This window comes from Kryptolebias marmoratus, linkage group LG14 (assembly GCF_001649575.2).
Source record: "Kryptolebias marmoratus isolate JLee-2015 linkage group LG14, ASM164957v2, whole genome shotgun sequence".
In the NCBI taxonomy this organism is placed as follows: Eukaryota; Metazoa; Chordata; class Actinopteri; order Cyprinodontiformes; family Rivulidae; genus Kryptolebias; species Kryptolebias marmoratus.
Window position 1 is genome coordinate 15,630,094 of NC_051443.1, and position 23,844 is coordinate 15,653,937.

The 23,844-nt window shown below is 38.1% G+C and overlaps 1 protein-coding gene across 7 annotated transcripts in view; it reads right to left on the minus strand.

The window, feature by feature from the left end:
• rgs3a (regulator of G protein signaling 3a) overlaps positions 1-23,844 on the minus strand; it is a 132,651-nt gene that overhangs the window by 17,142 nt on the left and 91,665 nt on the right. For all 7 annotated transcript variants that reach the window (XM_025004037.2, XM_037979475.1, XM_017407705.3 and 4 more), the window contains one exon: positions 12,805-13,770. In XM_025004037.2, coding sequence (XP_024859805.1) covers positions 12,805-13,770 — 966 coding nt within the window. The remainder of the gene's footprint in view (positions 1-12,804; positions 13,771-23,844) is intronic.

Genomic DNA, 23,844 nt, shown 5'->3' on the forward strand with positions numbered 1-23,844 from the left:
TTTACAAGCTGGTATCTAAACAATGTTCTGGAGAGTCAGACAATCTCCTACCTAATTTAGTGAGGCCTTCGGCTGGTGCTATGTGTTCGATTCATAGCTCTGCTATGTGCGTGTTTGTGTCATGCTCTGTAAAGACATAATCCCACTCTGTAGACTAGTGACCACACACAGAACCGCATTCCAATCAGTTTTCACATAAACCATAGTTTTGACTTTATTTTGTCAATATTAATTTAATGTTCAGCATGTATGTTCAATAATTTGAAGGATTACACATTTCAGATCTAAAAAGGTTTTTATCTGACAAAGGCAAACTTGTTGGTCTAAGTGTACTGTATCACATTGCTTCACATGCAAAAAAGCACAAACTGAAATAATTAAGAACTCAACTGAGGTCATCCATTTTTCACAATATTAATGCTACAAAGAGCAAAAATAGAGAAGAAAATTTGTCTCAGTGCTGCTGACTAAACCAGTCGGGATAATTCTCTATCTAAATCTCACATGCCACTAAAAAAACCTTTGCTCAGATGCATTTTTAAAAGAAAAGATTCCTCATTGCACATTTATTTGTAGTCAAAATAATATTATTAAATTTAAAAAATGATAAAACTTACAAAAATATAAATACTACAGCTCTTCCCTTTTAGCTTTCAATGTGTTTCGTCTAGATTTTTGTGACCTCTTCTTGCTTTCAGAGCAATAATTTGACAACACGCAGGCATGGGACCGCAGACGGTGGAGGATAACACAAGTCACAGTCACAGTCTGTTACAGCTTAGTGTTAATCACGAGTGTGAGACATGCAGTTTGTGAATAGCTCATGAAGCTGCAACATTCATAATGGGACAGTTTTTTTTAAAATTCAGCTCAAAATAAAGAAGAAAATAAACAGAATAATTTAGTAAAAGGCTGCACGGTGCAGCAGCAGGTTAGCACTGTTGCCTCGCCACAACAAGTTTGCATGTTCTCCTCATGAAGCATGTGTGAGTTTTCTCCAGTTTCCCTCCCACATTCCAAAAACATGCATGTTAGGTTAACTAGCTGCTCAAAATTGTCACTAGATTGTGAGCGTGATGGTTTTCAGTCTCATTCGTCTCTTTTTGGTCCTGTAATGGACTGACGATCTGTTCAAGGTGTTCCCCACCCTTCACCCAAATGACAGCTGGAGATGGGCAGCTCCCCATGTCCATGAAAAGAAACAAGCAGGTAAACGGCATATAGTAAAAAAAAAAAACATTCAAGGTTAAAGAAAATTAAAACACCTTTCTAATGCTGTTGTTCTAACAACACAATAAATACATAATGTTGAAAAACAACTGTTTATGCATAATCAATCCTAAACGATGTAGTTATCTGTTGCATGATGCACATAAAAAAACCTTGGCAACTTGAGACAATTTTCATAAATCATTTTGCGTAGATAATCAAATACCACTACTGAACAATTGTACATATTTAATATTGGTAGCATGTGATTATTAAGAAAAATAAGACAAAAATTTAAACACGTACACTGATTTAAGAAACTAAGGAAAAGAAAATAATTAAATGTGTGGCTCCGGAAACAGAGCAGTATATTTTTAAAATTATCTTCAAGGTCACCACAAGCAAGTTTAATTTTACTTGAAAAAATGTCTGTCTGCTTAGCTGGTTCAATGCTGAAACATAACATAATTGCAGTCCTTGAAACATGATTGGAATTCTTTTGCATTTTGAACACCTTATCTGAGCCAGAAAGTAAAACCATGAATATAGAAAAGGGGATTAAATAAAAGAAAAGAAAAGACAATGGAATACAGTAAAAAAAAAAGCACAAAACTATTTCATGCAGGGAACATTAAAATATTATGGAGTCTTTCAGAAAGCTTCACAAAATACAGTGACAAAAAGGATCCTTTCTACTTTTTCCTTTAGCTTGATTTATTTGCCAAAGATGGTTTTACTGGTTCTTTGAGATCAAAAACCTCGAGAAAATTTTCCTGATGTTCTTTGCCTCCATATTTTCTTTCATATGTGATTATATAATGGCTCAATTCCTCCATTTTTTTTACTCCTCCATTGTTTCAAATGTCACAGGAAATATCTGTCAAACTTCTTTTCCAAAAACAAGGAAATTTGGAGGCAAAATAAACTTTTGACTGTTCTTACATAATTGTTTCGTAATTGTGTGTGTGCGTGGACGTGTTTGAGAACCCTTGAATAATTTGGTGGCCGATACTATCGCACACCCTCACACAAAAACACAGCCGTGCAACGCAGTGAGGAAACTGAAATATTCAGGAATATCTGAAAATTAATTCTGACCTCGAGGCAGGATGTTGATTCATTTGTGCTCAAAATATTCAATAAAACGGGAAACAATAGGGGAACTGTTTTCACTTTTGCGTGTGTGTGTGGATGTGGAGTTTGAGTTTAATAGAGAAAGAAATAGAGTGCAGTTTGTGTGTCTGTATTTTGTGCTGAATTTGACTCTGTTCTGGCTCTTGCTATTCATCACCTCTTCGGAGATAGCTGCTTCCTGCACAAGTGCTTCCCATGTTACAGGATGTTAATGAACAATGCTGGTTAGACGTCAGTTCTCTGAAAGGCTGACAGGTTACTCCGCCCTGGAACTAGTGCTAACCGTTAAAATGTTGCTCACTATTCGTGGCCAACAGGTGACCTTTCTGCTTGAAGGTTTATAGCTGCAGCCTTGCAGTTATTTCGAAAACCGGCACGTGTGTAGCGACTGGCCATAAGGAAAATCGGCAGGGCAATGAGTCCCGATTTTCTAAACCCGCACTGAGGCAAGCCATAACTACTTCCATCAATACACAGGTTTTTGAGAGCAAGTTTAATTTATGTTTACATAAAAACAGCTAAATATCTTCTTCTTTGTCATTTTTTCAGTTTAAAGACAACACATCACAGAAAACATCTGCTCGGGCAGCCAAGCTAGTTTTATGGATATGACCCTGTTTGACAAAATAAAGATAAAGTTACAGAAAACAGCTGTGTAATCAGGCTGTTTTGAAGTCTGAAAACAGTGATGACAGACAAAGTCAAATGCTTAGTTTGGCTTGACCCTCACTGGAGAGGATGAGATCATTGTTTTGTGAAAGCTAGATTTCCCAAAACCCTGACCCATCAAGTTTTTAATTAAATTTCATGCAACCTAGAAGCTGTTTTTAAAAGCACCACTTCGGGGTGCTAACTAATGCAGGTCTGACATGGCGCTGCTCACCTTTGGAATCAGCGTGCGTCCTGGTTGAACTGATCACAAGTGTTCTCAGCTAGCATTAAAAATTCCTTGACATGGTTATCCTGAGTAACGACTTGTGATCAGAACTCTAAATGCAAGCAAACACATAGCCTACCTCACACAGCCAGTTATCAGCTGAGAAACAAATTCACATTCTAAACTGCATTACCTTGGTTCAGATTTGCCTGAGATGTGTTTAGTATTTACAAATAAAATAAGCTCAAGTTGTGTAAAAGATGCAATAAAAAAGTGTTAACTATTGTATATATGATCTTACAGAGCTGAGTGTCAGTGTAACCCCTGAAGCTCCAACAGCCCACCAGTGTTTTCTGTCACCGCTGTTTCCCACATATTACTGTGGATATCAGGGCTGTGTGCATGTGGGCGTACATGTGACGTAGTGTTAGCAAGCCAAAATTCCTGGGAGTACAGGGATTCCTGGCGTTCCTGTACACTTAAACATTAACCTTTACAAAAATATAAACCCTCTAAACATGAACTTTATCCCATCCCTAGAGGCTGTTGTGAAATTAGAAGAGCTAGTCGCTCTCTAATTATAGGGTCGGCGATTTGATCTCCTCAGATCCTTCAGTCTGCAAACTGAAGCATGACAAGGCAAAATAGTCTCTCACAGCCATTTCCATATATATTGGTCTAGCTCAACAACTGTACTTCATGTGCAGATTAGCCAATGAATTTGTGGAAATTCACCAACTAAACACAGCGTTGACGTCACATTTACAATGTAGACATCAGCTCACCATGGAGATTTATGGATTAAAATCTTCAGTCTTTTCTCTGGCACAGAGATAAGTAAATAGGCTCATCCAGAGATACTGCTACAAAAATGAGACTCAAATGGCTATGAACCTAGCTGTTGTCAATGTAATAGTATAGATCAGATGTCTGAATGTATTGTAATTTTTGAAGAAACATCAGCAGTCCTGCTGTCACACTGATCCGACAGCCCACTGAGTGGTGAGGCTGTGTGTATCTGCTCACAGAGCATGCAATTCACATCCAATCACAAGAATCTTTTGGGATACACATTAACCAGCCAGGTGTGGATGCATTCAGTCTGAGCTGATCATCTGCAATTGAATAACCCAAAACAAATAGTCTGAACAGATTCCTTGTTGCTGGCGTCCGTTTGTTCAGTGACAGACATTAAAACGTCCATTTAATGTGATTTTAAAGTCTCAAGTTCCAGCCCTCAACTTTGCTGTGTAATGAAAACCAACAGCCTCGACAGTTTTAAAAGGAACATATTGTTATCACTGTGCCAACTGCAAATATAATTGGAAAAACACTTGAAAAAGTAAAAGTGAAAGCAAATCATAACAGAAACAGTAAAAATTAATGAACTGCTTTTGTGAAAGTCCTCTAAAGAAAAACTTTGGGATACAACCAGCAGTAAAGAAACTCCCAACAGAAGGCATCCTCATGGTACACTGTGATGTTCGCAACATTAGGTTCAGTTATATGAAAAGAGAAAAAACAAAGCTCGTAGAAGTCTAGTTATCCAATTTTCAAAAGAAGACAAACAAAAGATAATGCATAGTTTTGTAATGACTTGTGATAATTCTCATAAACTGTGAGAAACAAGTGTATCAGTTTTACAGCAAACTAAATGGGTTTTACGGGTAATTACTTCAGGACCTGCATGGAATGATTAAATGTGGAGCTACAGCTTGTTCTGAGCAGCTGGCAGCAAAGACCCTTGAGGCAGACAGAAAAAGGGCATTTAGCCCAGAGAAATAAATTATTTTATATTGCTCATCAAGAGTGAACTTTGATTTTCCCATCTCTACCTCCAGGGCTGCTTGTTCCCTTGACCGTGTTCTCATTCTGCGAGGACAGCCTGTGTGCTCCCATCATCCCATCAGAGCTGTTCGCCCCGACTCCTGCCTCCCGGGGAGTGTAAGTGAGAGCGCGTTTCCGTGTCCTGTTTCTCGTGTGTCGTGCAACACGCGTACATGTGTCTATGATCCAAACTTGGCCGGGGGTCTGTGCTGATGCAGACCACTTAGCTGACATGCAGATGAAGCACACCAAGTTCTTGAGATCTCACTGTATGTGCCTCCTTTTTTTATCTTCTCTCTAACCCAGTGAGAACATAAGGAGCGTCAGACAGAAACACAAAGTCCTTCAAACTGTGTCCTTGACGCAAAACAAAAACAGTGCTGAATATTGTGGAAACAACTTCCAAAAATGGGGAAAAAGTTGCTGACTTCATGTTTTGAGATTTGTTGGCATTAACAAAGCTTAATCTTACAAAATCTTTTATTAGTAATGCTAGTCAGTTCTTTTGGTGACAATACAATGTTTTTTTCTTCTTGAAAAGTGAGTTACTGTTTCTTCACACGCAAAGAATACTCCTAAAGATACAGTTTTAAATAAAGCTAATGCTTGTGTTACTAGTTTAGAGCATGCAAAGTGTTATTAATGCCTGGATGAGTGTATGTATATGCTGGATACCGTCTACTGTATCAACATTTGTGTAACCACGCTTTGACTCAGCCAAAACCCTGCTATGGCAACGAGTGCAGTAAACACCTCCTTTCCAACACACTCTGGACACAACAATAAAACAATGGGCCTTCTGGATCATCTCTCGGATTAGCTGAGAGTGTTGTTTTGCGCCAGTGGCACCATCAAAAGTCCCTTCGCTATGACCTAAGTGCAGACGCTGCAGGGTGTGAAGGTGGACAGGGAGCGTCGTTCTGCTGAAAGATCCCAGAACTTAAGAGCCTTGACATCAGGGCATGACGTCTTAAGAAAGAAGGGCATCATCAAAACTCTGCCGAAGGTTTAAAGTGAAAGGTCACTGAGGAAACAGATTACTGACAGTAACGGCTGCAAATTGCACAAACCCAACTGCTGCACATCGAATGGCATTTGCTGGTTGTGTTATTTTAGAAATCACATTTTCCCTCATCTTTATTTCTGGAGTTAAAGCTGCTAACAATTACTGAGGCACACCGTGTCTCGTAGTTTTCAGGCTTGTCATTCTTTATGTTCTTTCTTCCTGCTGCTGCAGATTTTGTCAAAATGTCAGTACAGTTAGAAAATGTCAAGCAATCTGTAATAGTAGGGGTAAGATTACAACACCTGAGCCAAGGCCCCTCCGAATGCAACACCCTGTGTTTGAATGTTTTGCTTCTTTGCTCAATTGGGATACAACCCAGATCAAATTCTTTCTTTTGAACGCATTTCAAAGCAGACTATTACAGCTAATTCACATTGGACTATTATACATAATTGATGGATACAGTGCAGTATGTTCCCACACTTCTTCAAATGGAGCTCAGAGAAGTAACTATTCTTAAACTAATTAAAATGTATATGCACGCAGCAAAGCAATTATACCAAACAAATTGCTAGTTTCATTAGTTTGGGAATTGTTAGTTTTTGTGGTGGCGATAAATTCACCACCAAGTGTTGCAGCTGCACAGAGAGAGAACACGAAAGGTAAAGAATGAAGATGCGGAGGCCCAGGTTTTTATGGCCATGTGGGAGCTTCCTTCGCAAGAATGATTAGAATGGGACGCTTTTGTCAGGTTCGAAAGAGTTACCAATTTCACCAGGACAAAGATTTATTTTGGGTGGTTGAGGATGAAGTGCAAAGCTTGCAAGAAAATCACTAATCATGAAATAATACTGTTTGCTTCCCAAAATAAGGAGTTTGGTCTTTTATATTCTCAGAATGAAACACACAGATACAAACACATATTTTTACAGAGATTTATATCTTGTGTTTGATGGATTGTGCTCATAGATTTACTGTATTGTACTGTAAGTTTCCTCTTTATGAGTTTCCAAATGAAACAAAAATGAATAGAGAAAGAAAACATACCAGCAATGTGTCTGGACAACACACAAACAATTCACTCGCAGACTAAATGTCTCTGACTCACATTAAAGTAACAAGTTTTCTTTTGAATGCTAACAGTTAGTCTTACGTAACCATGTTCTCCCTTCTGGGCAATCTTTGTTAACATATGTACAGGACCACCCTCAAAGCTGAACTGAAACGTCACTGAAAATCTAAACGGTGAAGTTTTCTGAATAAACTGAGAAACAACACATTCGTCCGGTGTCTTTTCTTTTTTTTTAATCCTAGCTGCTTTGGTGACTAGATGTGTTGACTGCTCTGAACATTTGTCCGGTCAACTCCGTAAATATTTACTCATTACTCATTTAGCATTTCTCTGAATGTATCCAGTCTGGCTGCCGTCTGCATGCATCTGAACTCTCGAGACCTTTTGTCCCGTTCGAGCCAATTAAGGTCCAATCAAACAGAAGAAAAACTGCACGGTTACCTACAATCATGTCAACCTACTCAGGCTGACTCTCAAAGACCTTGCAGCAAATTACTTGTGACATCTATTCAGTTTTATATAGTAACAAAACACTTGAAATTAAACAGGCAGTAATTGTTACAAAGTATTTCAAATTGTTTCCATGAACCTCTTATGTGATTCAGTCAGTAAAAAACAAACTATTATTAGGTCCGGCCACGTGCACTGGCCAATGTGAAGTATGCATCACCATCATGATATCAACAAGCACTGTGCCAATTACATATTATAACCTTTAACCTAAAATTAGATTAACATTCAGCATTAATAGGTTTGTCCTGGACGGCTGCAGAGGGTCTGCTCGAGATGTAGCAGAAGTACTTGAAAATGGTTAATGACGATTTTTGTGAGAGGGCTTAAAATAGCATGTTTAGGTTCCTGTAAATATTTATCCTGCTTATCAAGATTTGGCGTTTGTGTGTGCGTGTGTGTGTGTGTGTGTGTGGGGGGGGGGGGTCATAGTGACAGAAGGCACTGTCTCCTCTAATGGTACATTACTCAAAAACATGTTGTTCCGAGCTCAGCCATGTGTACATAGCCTTATATGTGTTTATTGCTCCAAAAGGTACCTTTAAAAGATTAATGCCAGTTTAAATATTATTGCTTGGATATGGCTTTGTTATTGCTCATAGGATTCAATTGGGCAAAATGGACAAAGTCTTTTTGTACAAAGTTAACAGAAAACAAGTCAGCCCAAACAAAATTATAAAACCATGCTGCAGTCTGTTTTATTCTTCTATGATTATAAATCAACTGGACCTGAACGATTTAACCCCAAGAATAATAAGTGATTATTAAATACCGAGCCATATTTCTTGACAACAGCTTAAAGATTATTTTCTGTGTTAACACATTTTCAATGGCCAGACGAAAGCAGATGTTTTTATTTTACTTTAAAACAACAACTATTGCCCAAAGGATGATGTTTCTGCCCATGTCTGTGTGTGTGTCTGCCTGTAAGCAAAATATCTCATGAACTGGACACATTTTAGTGAAATAGGAATCTAGTTTTGTGTTAGCTGTCAGGTTAAATAGACCCACTAAACACTGAAGTCTCTGATTTATTAAATGATAATAAACCTCTGAACCAGTAATGAAGATAAAATGTGGTAAAATAATGCTGCATCATCTCATTACCAGTTTTATTTTCTTTAGTTCTTCTAAGATAGAAAATTGCTCGTTGCATAGTGCTGGAGGTCCCCACACACCAGTTCCTTTTTGCAACCACTTTGAGGTGTCTGATTAACACTCTAGCTTCTCTAATGTGACTGTGTCTGATGATCCATTCAGCGCCCTTGTTTGGGAGTTTGAACATATGCAAACTTATTTCCATTTCACATCAACCGCCTGGTTTATTATTGACACAACGCAGGAATTTATGCATCTCACAACTACCAGTAAACACGTTAAAACCGTTTCCCCACCAGCGCTCGCACAGCACGTAGATATTTATTCAGACTTTAAACAAGCAATCAGACCTCGTAAACAAAACATTTGACCTGTTAAAGATGACAGTGTTGGGCTAGAACCATTTATGCATCTGCAACAAATTCAGTGTTTGCTGTGTACCAAAATGAGAAAACAAATTATGTGATGACTGGAAAAAAGGGAGGATTTGAGGCTATATACTGCACAAACTAATGAGGCTCAATTTATTAGTCTGTAAAAAAATAAGCAATGGTTTAGTTTAATATTGACATTTGCAGTGAGTTTGTCACTATGTGGTTGAAATTAGGATTATTTTTATTCTGAGATTTCATGTAGGTACAAATGAAATTAGATTAGTGGAATACTTGGTAACTCTAAATTGTCCCTTGGTGTGAGTAGTTGCTTGTCTCGTTTGTCTCTAAGTAGCCCTGTGATGGACTTGCAACCTGTCCAGTCTGCCACACCACACAATGACCACTGGAGATAGGCACCAGCTCCCTCATGAAAGGAAAAGTGAGTAAAGAAAATGCATGAGCGGATGGATGAATGAAATATGACATTACTTTTGAACTGTTTTTGCCTTTCATTGAAATGTCACCTAATTAAACTGGTTTTAATTGTAGCATTATGGTGTCAGTAGGAGCAAATCATGCTTTGACCTTCATAATTAAGCTTTAGCTTTGCCGGCTCATGAAAATGGTTTTAATAACACCTAATGTACTATATTTAAAAACGTAACTGGACTCATTATCATTAACCCTTACTATCAATTTAGACTTGATAGTATGAAAAGTCTTACAACCTGCAAAAGATAATTTGATTTTACTAAAAAATATTCTAATACAGTGGTGCACAGCTCTCATTAATTTCCATAACCACAGTTTATTTCCTAATAAGTTGATCATTATGTTGATTATACTCTGTGCTGACTATGACTAACACAGTACAATATGCACATTTGAATTTGGGAAATTTTATGACAATTTTCCATTAATCTAGAGCAGTGAAAGCTTTGAGGATTAGCCAAGAAGAGTCTCTTAGTTTAACAAATGTTTTTTTTTTTTTATGGCTGCTCTATGTCTCTGTTTTTTCTTATATTGAAGATGAACCTCTAAGGAAAAAGAAAAAAAAACAGCAAGTGAAAGGAAAATGTGCAGAGTGGAAAGAATGACAGGACCAGAGGCAGAGCAGAATAAAGGCCAAGTAAACAGTGGCTGGCAGCGGGAGAAATAAGAGGTGACACAAAAAGCTTTAGATAAAGCAGTGGTCCAAAACACAAACAGCTAGTTGATGGAAGTACTGGGTAATTTTAGGAACAGCTGTGAATTCTGATGTTAATGGTTTTCGTGCAAAAGCTTTAAATCAAATAAATGTAAATATCTGTAAAGGGGTTTATGCTTTATAATAACCAGTGTGGCACAAAAACAAACAGAAAACAAAGTTTAACATTCATAATGTTTTCAAAAGCTTATAAAAGACAGATGGAAGTGACTGAAATGTGCTTCTAAAACTGAACCCAGTGGAAATCTGGACTCTTAATCCAAAGAGCTTTCAAATTTAGTATACTGTGCATAAACATTTGACTATCGTTAGCTGAATATTTGCTTTTATGGTTTTATGTCAAAGTGCTATAACTATGACAGGATAAAATGTTTATCAAATTCTTAAATGTTTGCTCATATCTTTAAAAAAATCTAACAATCCTTCAAGATTTTAATCTTAGAAGCTCCTAGGACCTGGCGTCCACATTTGTGGACATCACATTTTGTTTAGCATTCTTTGATTCACATCAGGTCCTAATCAGTCAAAATAGCAAAGAGAAATTAAAAATGCACGCCATGCAAGATTTTGGGTCTTAGGAGGTGAAGATTGCAGCTGTTTGTCATTTAGTGCTTAACTCTACGTTTTTAAAAGCAAAGTTGTTAAACCTCTTTTAAAAGTGTTTCCCATCAATGAGACAAGTTCTACTGATGCAAAAACTAAAGCAACTGATTCAAACAAAGCAACAGATTTTGCTCTGCTGAAACAGCATATTACCCAAAACCATTGGGTTTTCAAAGCTTTGATGGCATTATAAAATAAATTTATGGTGTGTGCACGTTGGAGCATAAATCAGTGCAAGGGTGGCCTAATAAAAGTTCTGTTGTTTAGGGATAACACACAAACAGCCTTCTCTGTGTTTTGAGATGTTGCAAGATTTACAAATTTGGGAGATGGGGGGGTTGCAGATTATTTTAAATAATGGAAACAAATGCCTCAAAGGAAATGTGTCCATGACGCCAATAGGTAGTAAAATTACCCCTGAATCTGCCAAGACAAACAGGCTCCAGCTCCGTCTGCTGCATTCCTGTGCTGCACAGTGCGCACACACTGCCATTTAAGGCTGTCGAGTGTGCTGACAGACTTGCGGAAGGAGAGGCAGATAAAGAGAAGCTGCACTTCTGATTTTCGATGATGATAAAGCGTGCACTCGATTACTTCTGTCTCTCGTCTGTCATTCGGTCTGCTAGAATCCAACAGAGTTGTAAAATGATTGTCTTTCTCTTTGATTCCCATCCTATCTCCAGTTGTCTCTGCTTTTCATGCTTGTTTGTCTGCAGGGGTGCAAGTTGAGGAAATCGTGTTATGGCTGATTTTGTTTGTTTGCCTTTCAGTAAATGTGTGACAAGAATTTTTACACCACGATGCATTAAAATGAGCAAAACATAAAGGATTTTTCCAGTTTCATTTCTCAGTATTTGCCAAAGAGAAGCAGAGCTGTCCGAGACTCCAGATTATGATGCATGCTTCCCTCTGCTGGACATCCACAACAACTACTACTGACACAAAAATGCAGCACAAACCTTTTCAAATACTTATTGAAAGGCACACCTTTAGGACTGTATTCAGTTTAGATTAAACTTCCTGCATCTAATCTGATATTTCACATATTTTATTCTTACAGTAATCTGGTACAGTTCATTCAAAATGGAGAAACACTGTCTGAAAAATTGACAAATAAAGTTTTTCGACAGTGTGAAAAGTTGTGCTGTATTAAAAAAGAACATTTTATGTTTTACTAACAACACTTCTTTTAAAAAGTTGTTTCCATGTAAATCATGAAGGTTTTACAAAGGGATGTCTTGTTTATAAAGTCAATGTTTAGGAGAACATAGAAATGTATCTTTATAGTAAAAATTGGGCATAGGGGAATTTAACATACAGCATTCTAGTAATATTAAATGAGAAAATTATGTTTAGTTTCAACTGAAGAGTTCATATAAAAGCAAATAAGGGGGAGTGGCTTCTGCAAAATAGAATTTATATGTAATTATTTTGCTAAAGCTAAAAATTTACATACCCCTTGATGTCAGAAATGGTTGCAAAACTATTTTGTCACACATTTATTCACTTTGTTAGAATAATTACTATCATTCAAGTACATCATTTTGTTTTACATTAAAACTTAATCTTCAAAATATGTTCACTGTATGCAGACTTACCTTCTCCTTATGTTGGGTTCTACAAATCCCTACAGCAGAAGCCTGTGTACTTTCTCTTTTTTACCACTTGATGTCATCCTTTTTACACAAACCAGAGGGTGGACACAACAAGTAGGTAAAGCGCTTGAGCAATCCTGATGCAATAGTTACAAACATGTTTAAATAGGAAAATAAATGTAAAAAGAATAAAATATTAATATGTTTTGGGCAGTATTATGGATCAAATAGCATTGCTTTGTTTTTTTCTCTCTGTCTGAGTCAGTATATGTGAAAGATGTAGGTTGCTTACCTTCCTCCCAGAGAAAAGCATGCACAGCTGATGCATTGAGCCTCCATTCTTCATCAGCTCTTTCTTCAGGGTTTTGGGTGATGGAAGTGTCCAGCCCCCTTTGTGGTGCGCCCCACCGGACTCCAGGCAGTTGATGGCGTTGTCGGAGGTGAAGCAGGGCGTTCGGGGGTCCTGCAGCAGGCTGCCTTCACTGTGCGTACGGCGGCGGAGAGAGTTCTGCACACTGAGCCTCCCACCTCCATGTTTCTCACATGTGGCGCCCTCCACCATGCTACGGCGTTTGCTGTCACTTCGCTGTAAGTACGCATCGTCGCTATCATCATCCTCCTCCTCCTCCTCCTCCTCCTCCTCAGATTCCTCCTCTTCATCCTCGTCATACTCCTCCTCATCTGTGTTGGGTGAGGAGAGAGCATCGGCGCTAAAGGAGCGATCAAGACGCAGCTCAGGAATGACAAATGAGGATGAGGAGGAGGAAGGGGGGGCATTAGTGTCAGGGGGCTCTGAGACATTGTCCTCATCCGTGTTAGACACCACCAGATTTAAGTTGACCTCTTCTTCATTTCTCTCTTCATCCCCCTCCTCACTTCTTGCGCTCTTTTTGCTGCTTCCCTCGTCTTCGTCTTCTTTCTTGTCTTCTTCATCCTTGCTCTCTTTCCACATGTCCATCTCCTGCCCCTCTATACTCTTTGAATCCTCCCCTTCTGTGGAAGGAGGGGGCGTGGGGGGCACCTTGTGTCGCTCCGCGGAGCCCAGCAGCCCTCCAAGGGGGGTGTAGACTTCATCCAGAGGGGTGAGTGGCTCTGAGGGGTGAGGACTTAGTGTTGGAGGCTCTGATGGGCTGGAGGGATAGAGGCTACTGTCCTCACCCTCTGTGCTGTTCGTGGGCATGTGGAGGCCTACGCTCTCTCGATCTCTTTCCACTCCGCCCAGCTCACAGGAAGAGGCATCCACCTTAGGCTCCAACATCTAGAAAAAGCCAAATGAGAAAGACAGGAAGAGGGACAAGATGGTCAAATCTATTTGGACATTTAATAAACTGGCTGTATATATGAACTGCAACAGGTTGAACTCTGAGATTCATTTTGCTGCCTTGAGCAAATTTGCTTATTGCAACCAGTCTATTCTGCATTATTGAATTTGGCTTTGAAATATGCCTGTCATGAACTGTGATCTGGGAATCGGCGTATGCAACATTAATGTCCTTTGAGAAGGTCACAATGGCAGTTTAAAAGATGTTAGTCCTGCCAGGATCAGGAGAGGGATGGTATTATGAAGCTTATCATGACCTCAATGCTCCACCTGGAGGGGACAAAAGATCCCAAATACAACCATGGCTTTACTCAGAGAAGAAAAGCAAAACAAGTCTAAAATGACCTCCATTCTCTCTGAACGTTAAAAGTATTTTACTTCCATAACTTTCTGATAAAGTTTTATTCCCAACTTCATGCCATGCTATTTTTGGGTGAAATAGATGTTCGAGAAAACTTAGTATTGGACCCAGTTGGCTTCATATCGTTCAATTTTACTGTTCTGCTCACTGGTGCCCAGAACTACTGGGCACCATAGAGTTTGCTGCAGTGAGTCAGTCAGTCAAACTAAACTAATAATGAGACTTAAGGGACTGTGGGATGAGAAAACAAGCCAAAACTTTTACAGAAATTGATTTTTTTTTTTTTTTTTAAAAAAAAGGAATTCACAGGAAAAACTAGTCACTTCTCCATCCACTCTCTTATCTCCTCCCTGATGAGTTTCTCTGAAAATTGCTTTACTTTCTCCAAGCTCAAATGACCACACACATAGAAGCACCCCACTTCTTCACACCCACTTTCCAATAACACACGAATGTAGCACAGTCAAAGCCCAAAGTCCATCTTTTCCCTCTGCCACGAGCAGTCTATCCATATCACCTCCTTCCCAAACTGTTGGTTTGAAATGCTCCTTTAACCTCCTCCAGCTCACAGAGTCAACCTCATGGAGCCCTGTGTGGGCAGATCATTACAAATTCATTTTGAGTGGGCAAGCGTCAAATCAAACCTGCAGAATTTTCTTTTAAATCAGACGAACGGTTGCAATGATTCAAACAAGTCAGGCTGATTTAGGGGAAAAAAATTATACAGTGCACTTTTTTTCACTTGATCTAATAATGCTGCAGGGCTTTTTTTGGTTCAGATATTTGTAATGAGCACATAATAGTGTCATGGTTCTAATACAATGTGGATTAACTAAGAATTCCAGGCATTTGTGTATTTTGGAAAGTTCAGAAACACTAATCTTGTGTATTAAACTCTGGACATTTGCCATCACTTAATTTTGAGTTTGGAAGCATTTTATTTTGGCTCTACATCTGGGTGCTTTCCTGCACAGAGCCAACATGTGGTTGTGGTGCCTCGGTAAAAAATGGCTCACATTGAAACATCCAGAAACCAGAAGCACTGTAGATAGAGATAAGAGACGGGTTTAGACAGGGCTGTTAATTCTGAAGCATTAGGTTACATAAGATGCAGGTTAAAGTTGTTTAAAAAACATTAGTCATCAACTAGAGTATTGCTACAGGTTTATGTCAAAACTAAGAAGAAATATTAAAAAACATTTCTATATCTTTACTTTGGTCTTATCTGTCCAAAAGACAGTGTCAGAAATTCTTGTGATCTCTTCAAATGCAATTTTGCAAACCCAAACTCTTCCGTCATTGTCTTTTAGAATACAAAAGGGACTTTCTCCAGGCAATCGTTTGAAACAAGTCATTTTTTAAGTCTGTTTCTAACATAATAAACTTTAACATGATAACAGAGGTCTGTGGAGTCTAAGATGGAGTTTCTTTAAGGATTTGACATTCTTAACTATGTTAAACTTCCTGCAACACATATTCATGGAAGAATTAAAACTGTCCTAGATGTTTTGAAAATGGCCCTATAACCCTGATCAGCAATAATTGTTCCTCTGAAATCATCAATGATGTCTTTCATTTTTAGTATTGCGATAACCAGCACTTGGCTGCTATACCACTTTAAGTCTTATGAAAGCAGAAATGGCGTACTTTGTTTTTTGGGGGGCTTAGATGTGATTAAATAAATGAGTTAAATGGCATTTTGTTGATTTGATCTTGTGTTTTCCTAATCTTAAAACCAAATCACCATGTCCTGACGTAATAAAAAAATTTAAAAATGAAACAGAGGTTCTTATTATTTTTTCTCTAATTGTAAAATGTCTGGTATTTGAAATATAAAAAACGCCCTCAGGCATTTAAAAAAAAAAAAACGTCAACTCTGCCCTTTTCATTCTGCCATGAGTCTTGTGAAAGGCCTCATTGTGCTGGACAAGCTAACTCATGATGATGAGCTGCAGTCACAAGATGCTCTGCTTTAACTGGAAACAATGTTGACTCCTCTCAGGCAGCAATCATGATATTTCATAGACTATTTGCGTACTTTGGGAGCTTGAATTAGTTTCCCCCGCATGCCATTGCCCTGGTAGTACTCCACTTTAAACTTTTGACCTCAGCAAAAAGCCTTTTGACTTTAATTTAGGATCAACAAGAAATAAATCTTTAAACTAATATCCTCTGTCATTCACTGCAGCTCATATAAACAGTGCATTACAACGTGTGTATCAAAACCAGAAATCATCTTATCCTGCTATTTCTTAGCGCGAGGCCTAAAGCAAAATCAGGAATAACATCTATAATATCTGGGAAGTAAAGGATGATCTGGAATAAATATTTATAGAAATAATCTTAGTGTCATGGTGTGTGTGTTACATTACACACTGATTTGGACTTAGATGATGGTTTAACAGACCTACATAATAAGACAAGCAAAATATTTGAGTCCTCTGAAGAAATCTTTACCAAAAGAGGTTGTAAGAATAAGAAAAAGATACTAGTTCCATGGTTAAAGCTTTAAATAATCAAGCAGTGTGATCTTCAAGGGTGCTCCCTTTCGTTTTCTATATGTGACCTTCATGAATGTAGCAAAAAGGATTAGAGTATCTGGGTTGGGGACCTAATAATTATGTTTTCCTTCTTGCAGATGATGTGGGTTTTTTTTTTATCAGACTATCACCTCAAGCATAAGTAGGTGTAGATAGCATAAGTTGTTTGCAGCAAAACCTGAAGCAGGCAGGCGTACTCCAACCCCAGCTCTATTTAATTTTTCTGGTTGCCTTATCATCCAAGAAAAGGATTATTTTCAGATAAGTAACATGGTTTCCTTCGCACACCAAGCCTGCGTTTTTCAAATGCACTGTTTTGAATTTTCGTCTCGCAAAAACTGCACCCAGAGTTGCTTACTGTGTCCAAAGTGATTTGCTATTCTGGCCACTGAATATTTTAATTACGAGAGCTTGACTAACTGATTAACCTCCAGAGACCCGAGCTTTTGTTTGGTGTGCATTCTTTTCAACGCAACATCCTCATATGAGGACGCAGGGTGTCAGGAGGTCGAAAACACTGCTAAATTTTACACATCACAGATGTATTACTGGGTGTTAATGGTGCAGTTATAGTATCTGGTGGTAACACTAGAACCACCATTAAAAATAGGCCACCAGTTTCTATGATTCATTTCACCCCATGATTAAACTTTTAATCTTTTTATTGGCGTGGCACAAAATTCTTAAAAAAATAAATTTGTCTAATTTAATTTTGTTAATTTTGAGCAGTCAACTAAACAAATTCAACTGATGCAAAAACTAACAAAAATAAGGCAAACAGAAGCTTTGAAATGGATAGATATTTCATTGGCATAAAGTGACAGGTTTTGAAGAAGCACTAGTACTGGATTACTGTTAGGACTTGATGTGAAAATACCATCACCATAACAAATAAAGTCCCCTTTAGCAGGTAGTGTGAAAGACTCCGGTTCATCTCCTGATATGGTTTGGCCTTGGAGACTTCATTTCCCTGTGTGCCACCTTCGTCTTCTCTGTTTTACTTACACTCATCATCTGGTTCCAAACTGGTTCCATTCAGGCACTGACTTCACCAAGCCGGACTGGGGTGAAGAAAAGTTCACGGTTTGGCCTGCTTCTTTCGAAACTAAATGATCCAAGCAAAATGGAATGTGATGCCTCAGGAGCAACACTGGGCTTTTAGGAGGACATGACAGCCCATCTCCTCCATTGTTCAGGTCTTGTCAGTTTCTATAACCAAAGTGGTCACTGAGCAGATGCTTGTGGATAAATGAACTGCCTCATGGAGATACAGACCTCTCCTATTCTACTTGTAATTCTTCCTTAACCTTCCTGCAATTCTGCTTTAATGGTTCAAAGTAGGGTTACAAACACGACTTCAAGGCTGGAAATGTGCTTTAATAAAAACAACCATGGAATTAAGTGAAAGTAAAACCTCTGCCTTTATTTGTTTCTTCCTTTCTTTTCCCTTTGTTTTGTGCTTCAAAGGATTCACATCATGAAATCAGTCACTATTTATTTAGATTTTTTTTTAGGGTTGTCATAGTTTCAACATGCTGATTTAGCAACTGGAACATCTGAAAATGTCATGAGACATTCTTATCTTGCCATCATGTGGGATTCAGCCTCAAGCAGCTCTCAGTTGAAGTTATGGTTTGAGACACAATGGAGTCACCTGTCCTGTCACATACACGTGTTCCTTCTCACATTCCCTGCAGAGTGCACAAACAAGCAAACACAAACAAATTGGATCAGGCTCATATAAACTCCATTTAAACACCATGTTCTCATTTTTTTTTTATGCACGGATATAAACAAACACCAAATTAACTAACTTCAAAATGTTTTCCTAATTTGGAAATTCACCTCTTTGACTCTTTAACAACGTGCACTCAGCGGGTTTGCTTAAAAACCATAAACGAGCAGAAGCAAGCAAATGTGCAAAATGAGCCACGTGGGGTGTGCCAGAGCTTTCGCTTCTGTGCCTCGCTGTTATGCTCGTGAGTATGCGCATGTACAATATGCATGTTCTCAAATGCATCTCAGAGTCACCAGTGATTCACGAGAGGAGAATTTTCTTTGCCATTGCCTCAATTAGGCAAGGAAACAAAACCAGTGCTAAAAAAGCAGAGAGAGGGAGATGCAGGGTGAGAGATTGAATAGATGAAGGTGACAAAGTGGATAAGACAAGTAGAAGGGAGGAGGGAAGTCAGTGAATGGTACTGACACAGAAATGAGATGAGTGAGATGGGAGAGAGGAAGGGAAAGGAGAGCAGAGGAGAGGTTTGGGAATATATTATAATTATAAGCACACGTGAAAAAAAAAATCAGTGTTCATGTGTCTACTACCAAAATATCTCATGAACCTACTATAAGAATTTCAGGAAACTTCCAAAAAAAAAGTAATCATTATATGTGCATTCACGACTGATTACCTTTTGGAGTCTGCCCAATTCAAGATGACCGCTACAGCCAGCTGACCTTAAAAAACACACAACAGCTACAACAACTTTACAGACACTGACCTAAACGACAGTGTTGCAGCAGCTGGGAGTCATGCTCAATACATATTCTGACAGCTACCAAATTGTGAAAGATTTTTGTTTCAAATTTTGTTATTAACTATTTTGAGACAACTCTGTCTGTTAGCAAAATATCACGTGAACAAGTGGACGGAAATTAATGAAACTGTCAGAAAGAAATGGTTGGCTGTACATCTACAACTGATTAACTTTTGGAGTCAGCTCAATTTAAGATGGCCACAAAAGCTAAATGGCATTAACCAACACAAAAATGGATATAACTTAGTCAATTTTACAGATATTTAGCTCAAATTTGATGTGGTAGTAGTTCAGAGTGGTTCATGACACATACTACTGTGTGACTGTGACATCTCACAATATTGCATGAGATTGTGTATGTTATTTTCAAGGTTTGACTAATAACTATAGCTCGATTATTTTATGAACATCATCTGATCTTAGTCCAAAACTCTGGCATAAAAGGCAGTGGGCTGTATGCATTCGTCCAAGAAATGCTAGCTTTTTAATATGTATTAGTTTTTTATCATTACACTAACTTCACACATTCCTACACAGAAAATTACAGTTTTTTATAGCAGCTAGCTGGTCTTATTAGCATAATTTAAGAGTCTATGCATAGGCAGATGTGGGTGATTTATTTTCAAAGCATGAGTTGATTCAGTTCTGTTTTTTCATGGATCAAAATCAGTTCAGGACTAAAATAAATAAATAAATAATAAAAAAAATAGGTGAGAAAAAAAAAGATTAACTAAAAACAACAATAACAAAAAATAAACTTTGGGGAACATTGTTTAAGGATCTGAAGTTGAAGAAAAAGTAATTAAAACTCTAGCTTCTACGTAAATCTGTCTTGTCCATTGCTGCTGAAAAGAAATACCAGAACAGGGTTATTTTTAAAGCCAAACGGACCACGGAGGACAAATAGCCTTGACATTATTTCTTGCATTCTGTCACCCAGGGATAATCACGTGACCTCATGTGTCCCATTGTTACCATGGCAACAAGAGACCCATCCCAGGGGAGCAGCTGTGGTGTGCGTTCTCCAAAAGCTAAAGGTGGACCTATGAACTCTGTCATCCCAGTTTCCCCCTCAAACTCCTCTGCTTTTCATTTACAACGTCCCATCTTTCATCTTTACCTCCTTTCTTCTCCCCTTTTCTAAGTGAGACATTATAATAAAGAGTGTGCTTTATTCAACTAAGTCTAATGTTTGCAAGTGATAGTCTAACGTATCCAACACTATTTATTTATTTAACCTTTATTTAAACAAGTTGTTCCATTGAGATCCAAGTACTCATTTAAAAGAGAGACCTGTTTTGATGTTATGCTATGTTTGCTAAATTCATCCCTACAGCCATAAATTATCTCAATTAGAAGTGCTGTGAAAAATATTGCACACTTACACATGAGAGGACATCATTTCTTTTCCACTTTTCCCCTCCCTCCCTGTCAATATCTCCACTCTCAGTTTAGCCGGATGGCTAAGTGATGTACAAGCACCTCCAAATAAACAGCCTGCGACTCGCGTTTACTCTGCTCAATACCTTTCTTTACTCAATGAGTGATCTCATTGATTTCCTCAAAGGATGTGTAAGGTTAGATAAGTTTAGAGGACACATCCTGTTTACATAAACACAAAACAAGCATGGTGATAAAAAAAAAGGAGATAGAACAAAGTTAATCTAATTTGCTTCAGTTTCATGCCTTCATTGAGCCCCAGCAATGAGCACTTTTTCAGCTTATAAAATAAGAATAATTAGTGGGGATGTGGAATGAGTGTTCCACTTTTCTTTTTTTTTTTTAACTTTGTGTGTGAATCACGCTCTGTCAGTGATGCACCTTCTGTATTTTTAAACGGAGACACTCAATCCTTACTGAGTCACCAAAAGTAAATATAGCATGATTTTGCAGCACTATAAATAAATTTTAATTTGATCTATTTGGTATCTTTACAGAAGTGAGGAAACACACTGATGCAGATTGGGAGAAGTTTGCATAACTCTTTCTTCTTTCTTTTCTGGTTAAAAAGGGTTATTTAAAACACAAATTACATGCTGTTTGTGCCCTTAAGGGATTTCTTTAAGAGGGTATTCTCGTTACCTCAAATCAAGTTTTTCACCATTGTTTATTTTTGTTACCTGCCTATAATAAGCGTTACTCAGAACCCTGATGAGGACGGTTAACATTTGTTAAATTGACCTAGATTTGTTGAAACTAGAAATAAGCATACTGGCAGGACATGACCATTAAAAGCCACATATCCATCCTTTTGTATAGTAGAATAATAATAACACACCCAAAAGGTTTGTCTGCACTGATGGCTTCCTGTTCAAAATGTCACTCTTATTTTTCCTATCAACACTATCCTTTATTAGGCTATTTTCCAAGAAAATCTCCTTTTGATTGGCAGCTGCTTTTAAACGTGTTCACCTCCCAACTCTCATGCATCAGGCCAGGTAATTCCAACATGATGTAACCTTACTGCAAGTGAGCTACTATTGCAACTCTTAATTCTGTGAGTTAAACCTGACGTTACCTGGCTATTTCACAACCCTGAGCTGTCCTCCACACAAGGGGGTAAAATAATTAAAACAAAATTATGTAACCTTTACAGCTACTCACCGCTAAATAATACTAACTCTGACGGATAGGTTATACACTACGTGGTTTTAAATACTTCTTTTACATGCATTACCTACAAATGTTGCCTGTAACTCCACCACATAGGAATTTAATACATCTCAAAAGAGAACAATTAAAATACATTTTAGAAGATAAGTAATAAGAGAGATAGGGATGGGGATTGACTGACTGCAGGGCACCTGTTCAGAGGATAAACACACCCTTCTAGTGTCCCATAAACATTTAGCAAGAAAATATTGAAATGAAAAATCAGTGCGGAGTACTTGGAAGCTTCTTTCAGTGGAAAATTGTCATAAGCAGCTCCTTGGGGATGTGATGCTGCTGTTATCTCCCTCAAGAGTGATAGCTAACTTGTTTGTGAACATAATTTTCCACTAAATATAGTCATACATGCAAGTTGTTTATTTGCCTTAAGTGAAATCATATGTTCCAATCCACGTCACCGGCTGTTACATAAACTCCCACAAACAACTTATTTGCCACATTCCTCCAATCACATGTTGTGTCTGACATGGAGGAGGTTTGCATTCGCCTGATGCAGTATCTGATATGATAACAAACCAGATGTTAGATGCTGATTGCTAGACATTATGCTTGTGGTCCTTCAGGCGTGCATGTCTGCAGTAGCTAAATATATATTAAGCCTGATTTGACATCACGAGCAATCTTGGACCCAAGATTTAAGGGCCATTATCGCTTTGTGTAACACCAAAACCTTTTTAAACAGCCTGACCATATAGATGATCAATCTCTAAATGGCCTTATTATATGCACCGCAATGCGCCAGCCTCTTTTTGGCCTCGATTTCACTGAGACTAGTGAGAAGAAACGTTTATCGGGAAAAGTGATCAGACCCAAAGGGAAGAAGAAACCAGAGCTTGAAAAGGGGAGCAGGAGGAAGGAAGCAAGGGTAAAAAGTGTTCCAGATCCAAGAGGTGAGCACTGAAATATAGAAGTACATCTCACTAAAATCAGTCAGGAGAAAATTGGATTAAAATACTGGCTGACCTTGGGGAAACATTTCATGTTCAGTACAACTCCAGTAATTATACGGTCTTTGTGAAACAAGAGTTTGGAAATCAAGTTAACCTTGAAGATACTTCACCCAACAGTGGCCAACCACGTCAACAAATTTTAAGTTTGTCCTTTGTCCAGTGCCACAAAGAAACTCTTGTCAGTGAGTTTGACCTAGTCAACCACAGTATCTATCAATAGTCGTTTAGTTTAAATAAGGACTGAGTTAAGTAAAAGCAACGATTACAAGTGTGTTTGTATTTTAGTAATGATAATTAGAGATTTAGGAGTGGAGATAGAATTACTGAATTTGAATTCACTGAATGAAAAATGGTGCTAATTAATTTCAAATGTATTTAAAAACCTCAACTAATGCATCACATTCTACCTTCTTTTTCTTTTCTGGTTTCGAACTGAGAGCATCAACAAAATATTTACTGTCTGTAAAGCATTATCTTCAGTGATGCTTCTGCATCTGTAAAAAGATTTAGCATAAGTAAATAAAGGTTTGACCTCTGAGACAGACTTTTATCAGAAGTAGGCTTGCCTAATGCCTTTAAATCAAATGTATTTACAAAGTTTACTGAATGCAATACGTGCACATCATCTGGGGAATCAAGTCCAGACAATGTTGGATGTTATTTTGCAGCCTTGTTTGCACACGGCAGATAGTCTATGTCCGATGCACTGTCAACCTTAAAATATCCTGTTTGATAAAAGATAATGTGGCACCTGGGTAGAGCCTAGAAAGGACTTGACACAATACAAACAACCTGCTTCTGTCACAGTCACTGGTTTATTGGTTGATAATAAATAGCCATGTCATTTGCTAATCCTGGAATATATCTGATGGCCTTGGAATTAAAAACAAATGTTTATCTTGTAATCTCTCGATTAAGACAATCTGTTGGCTTCTACATGACAAAAGATT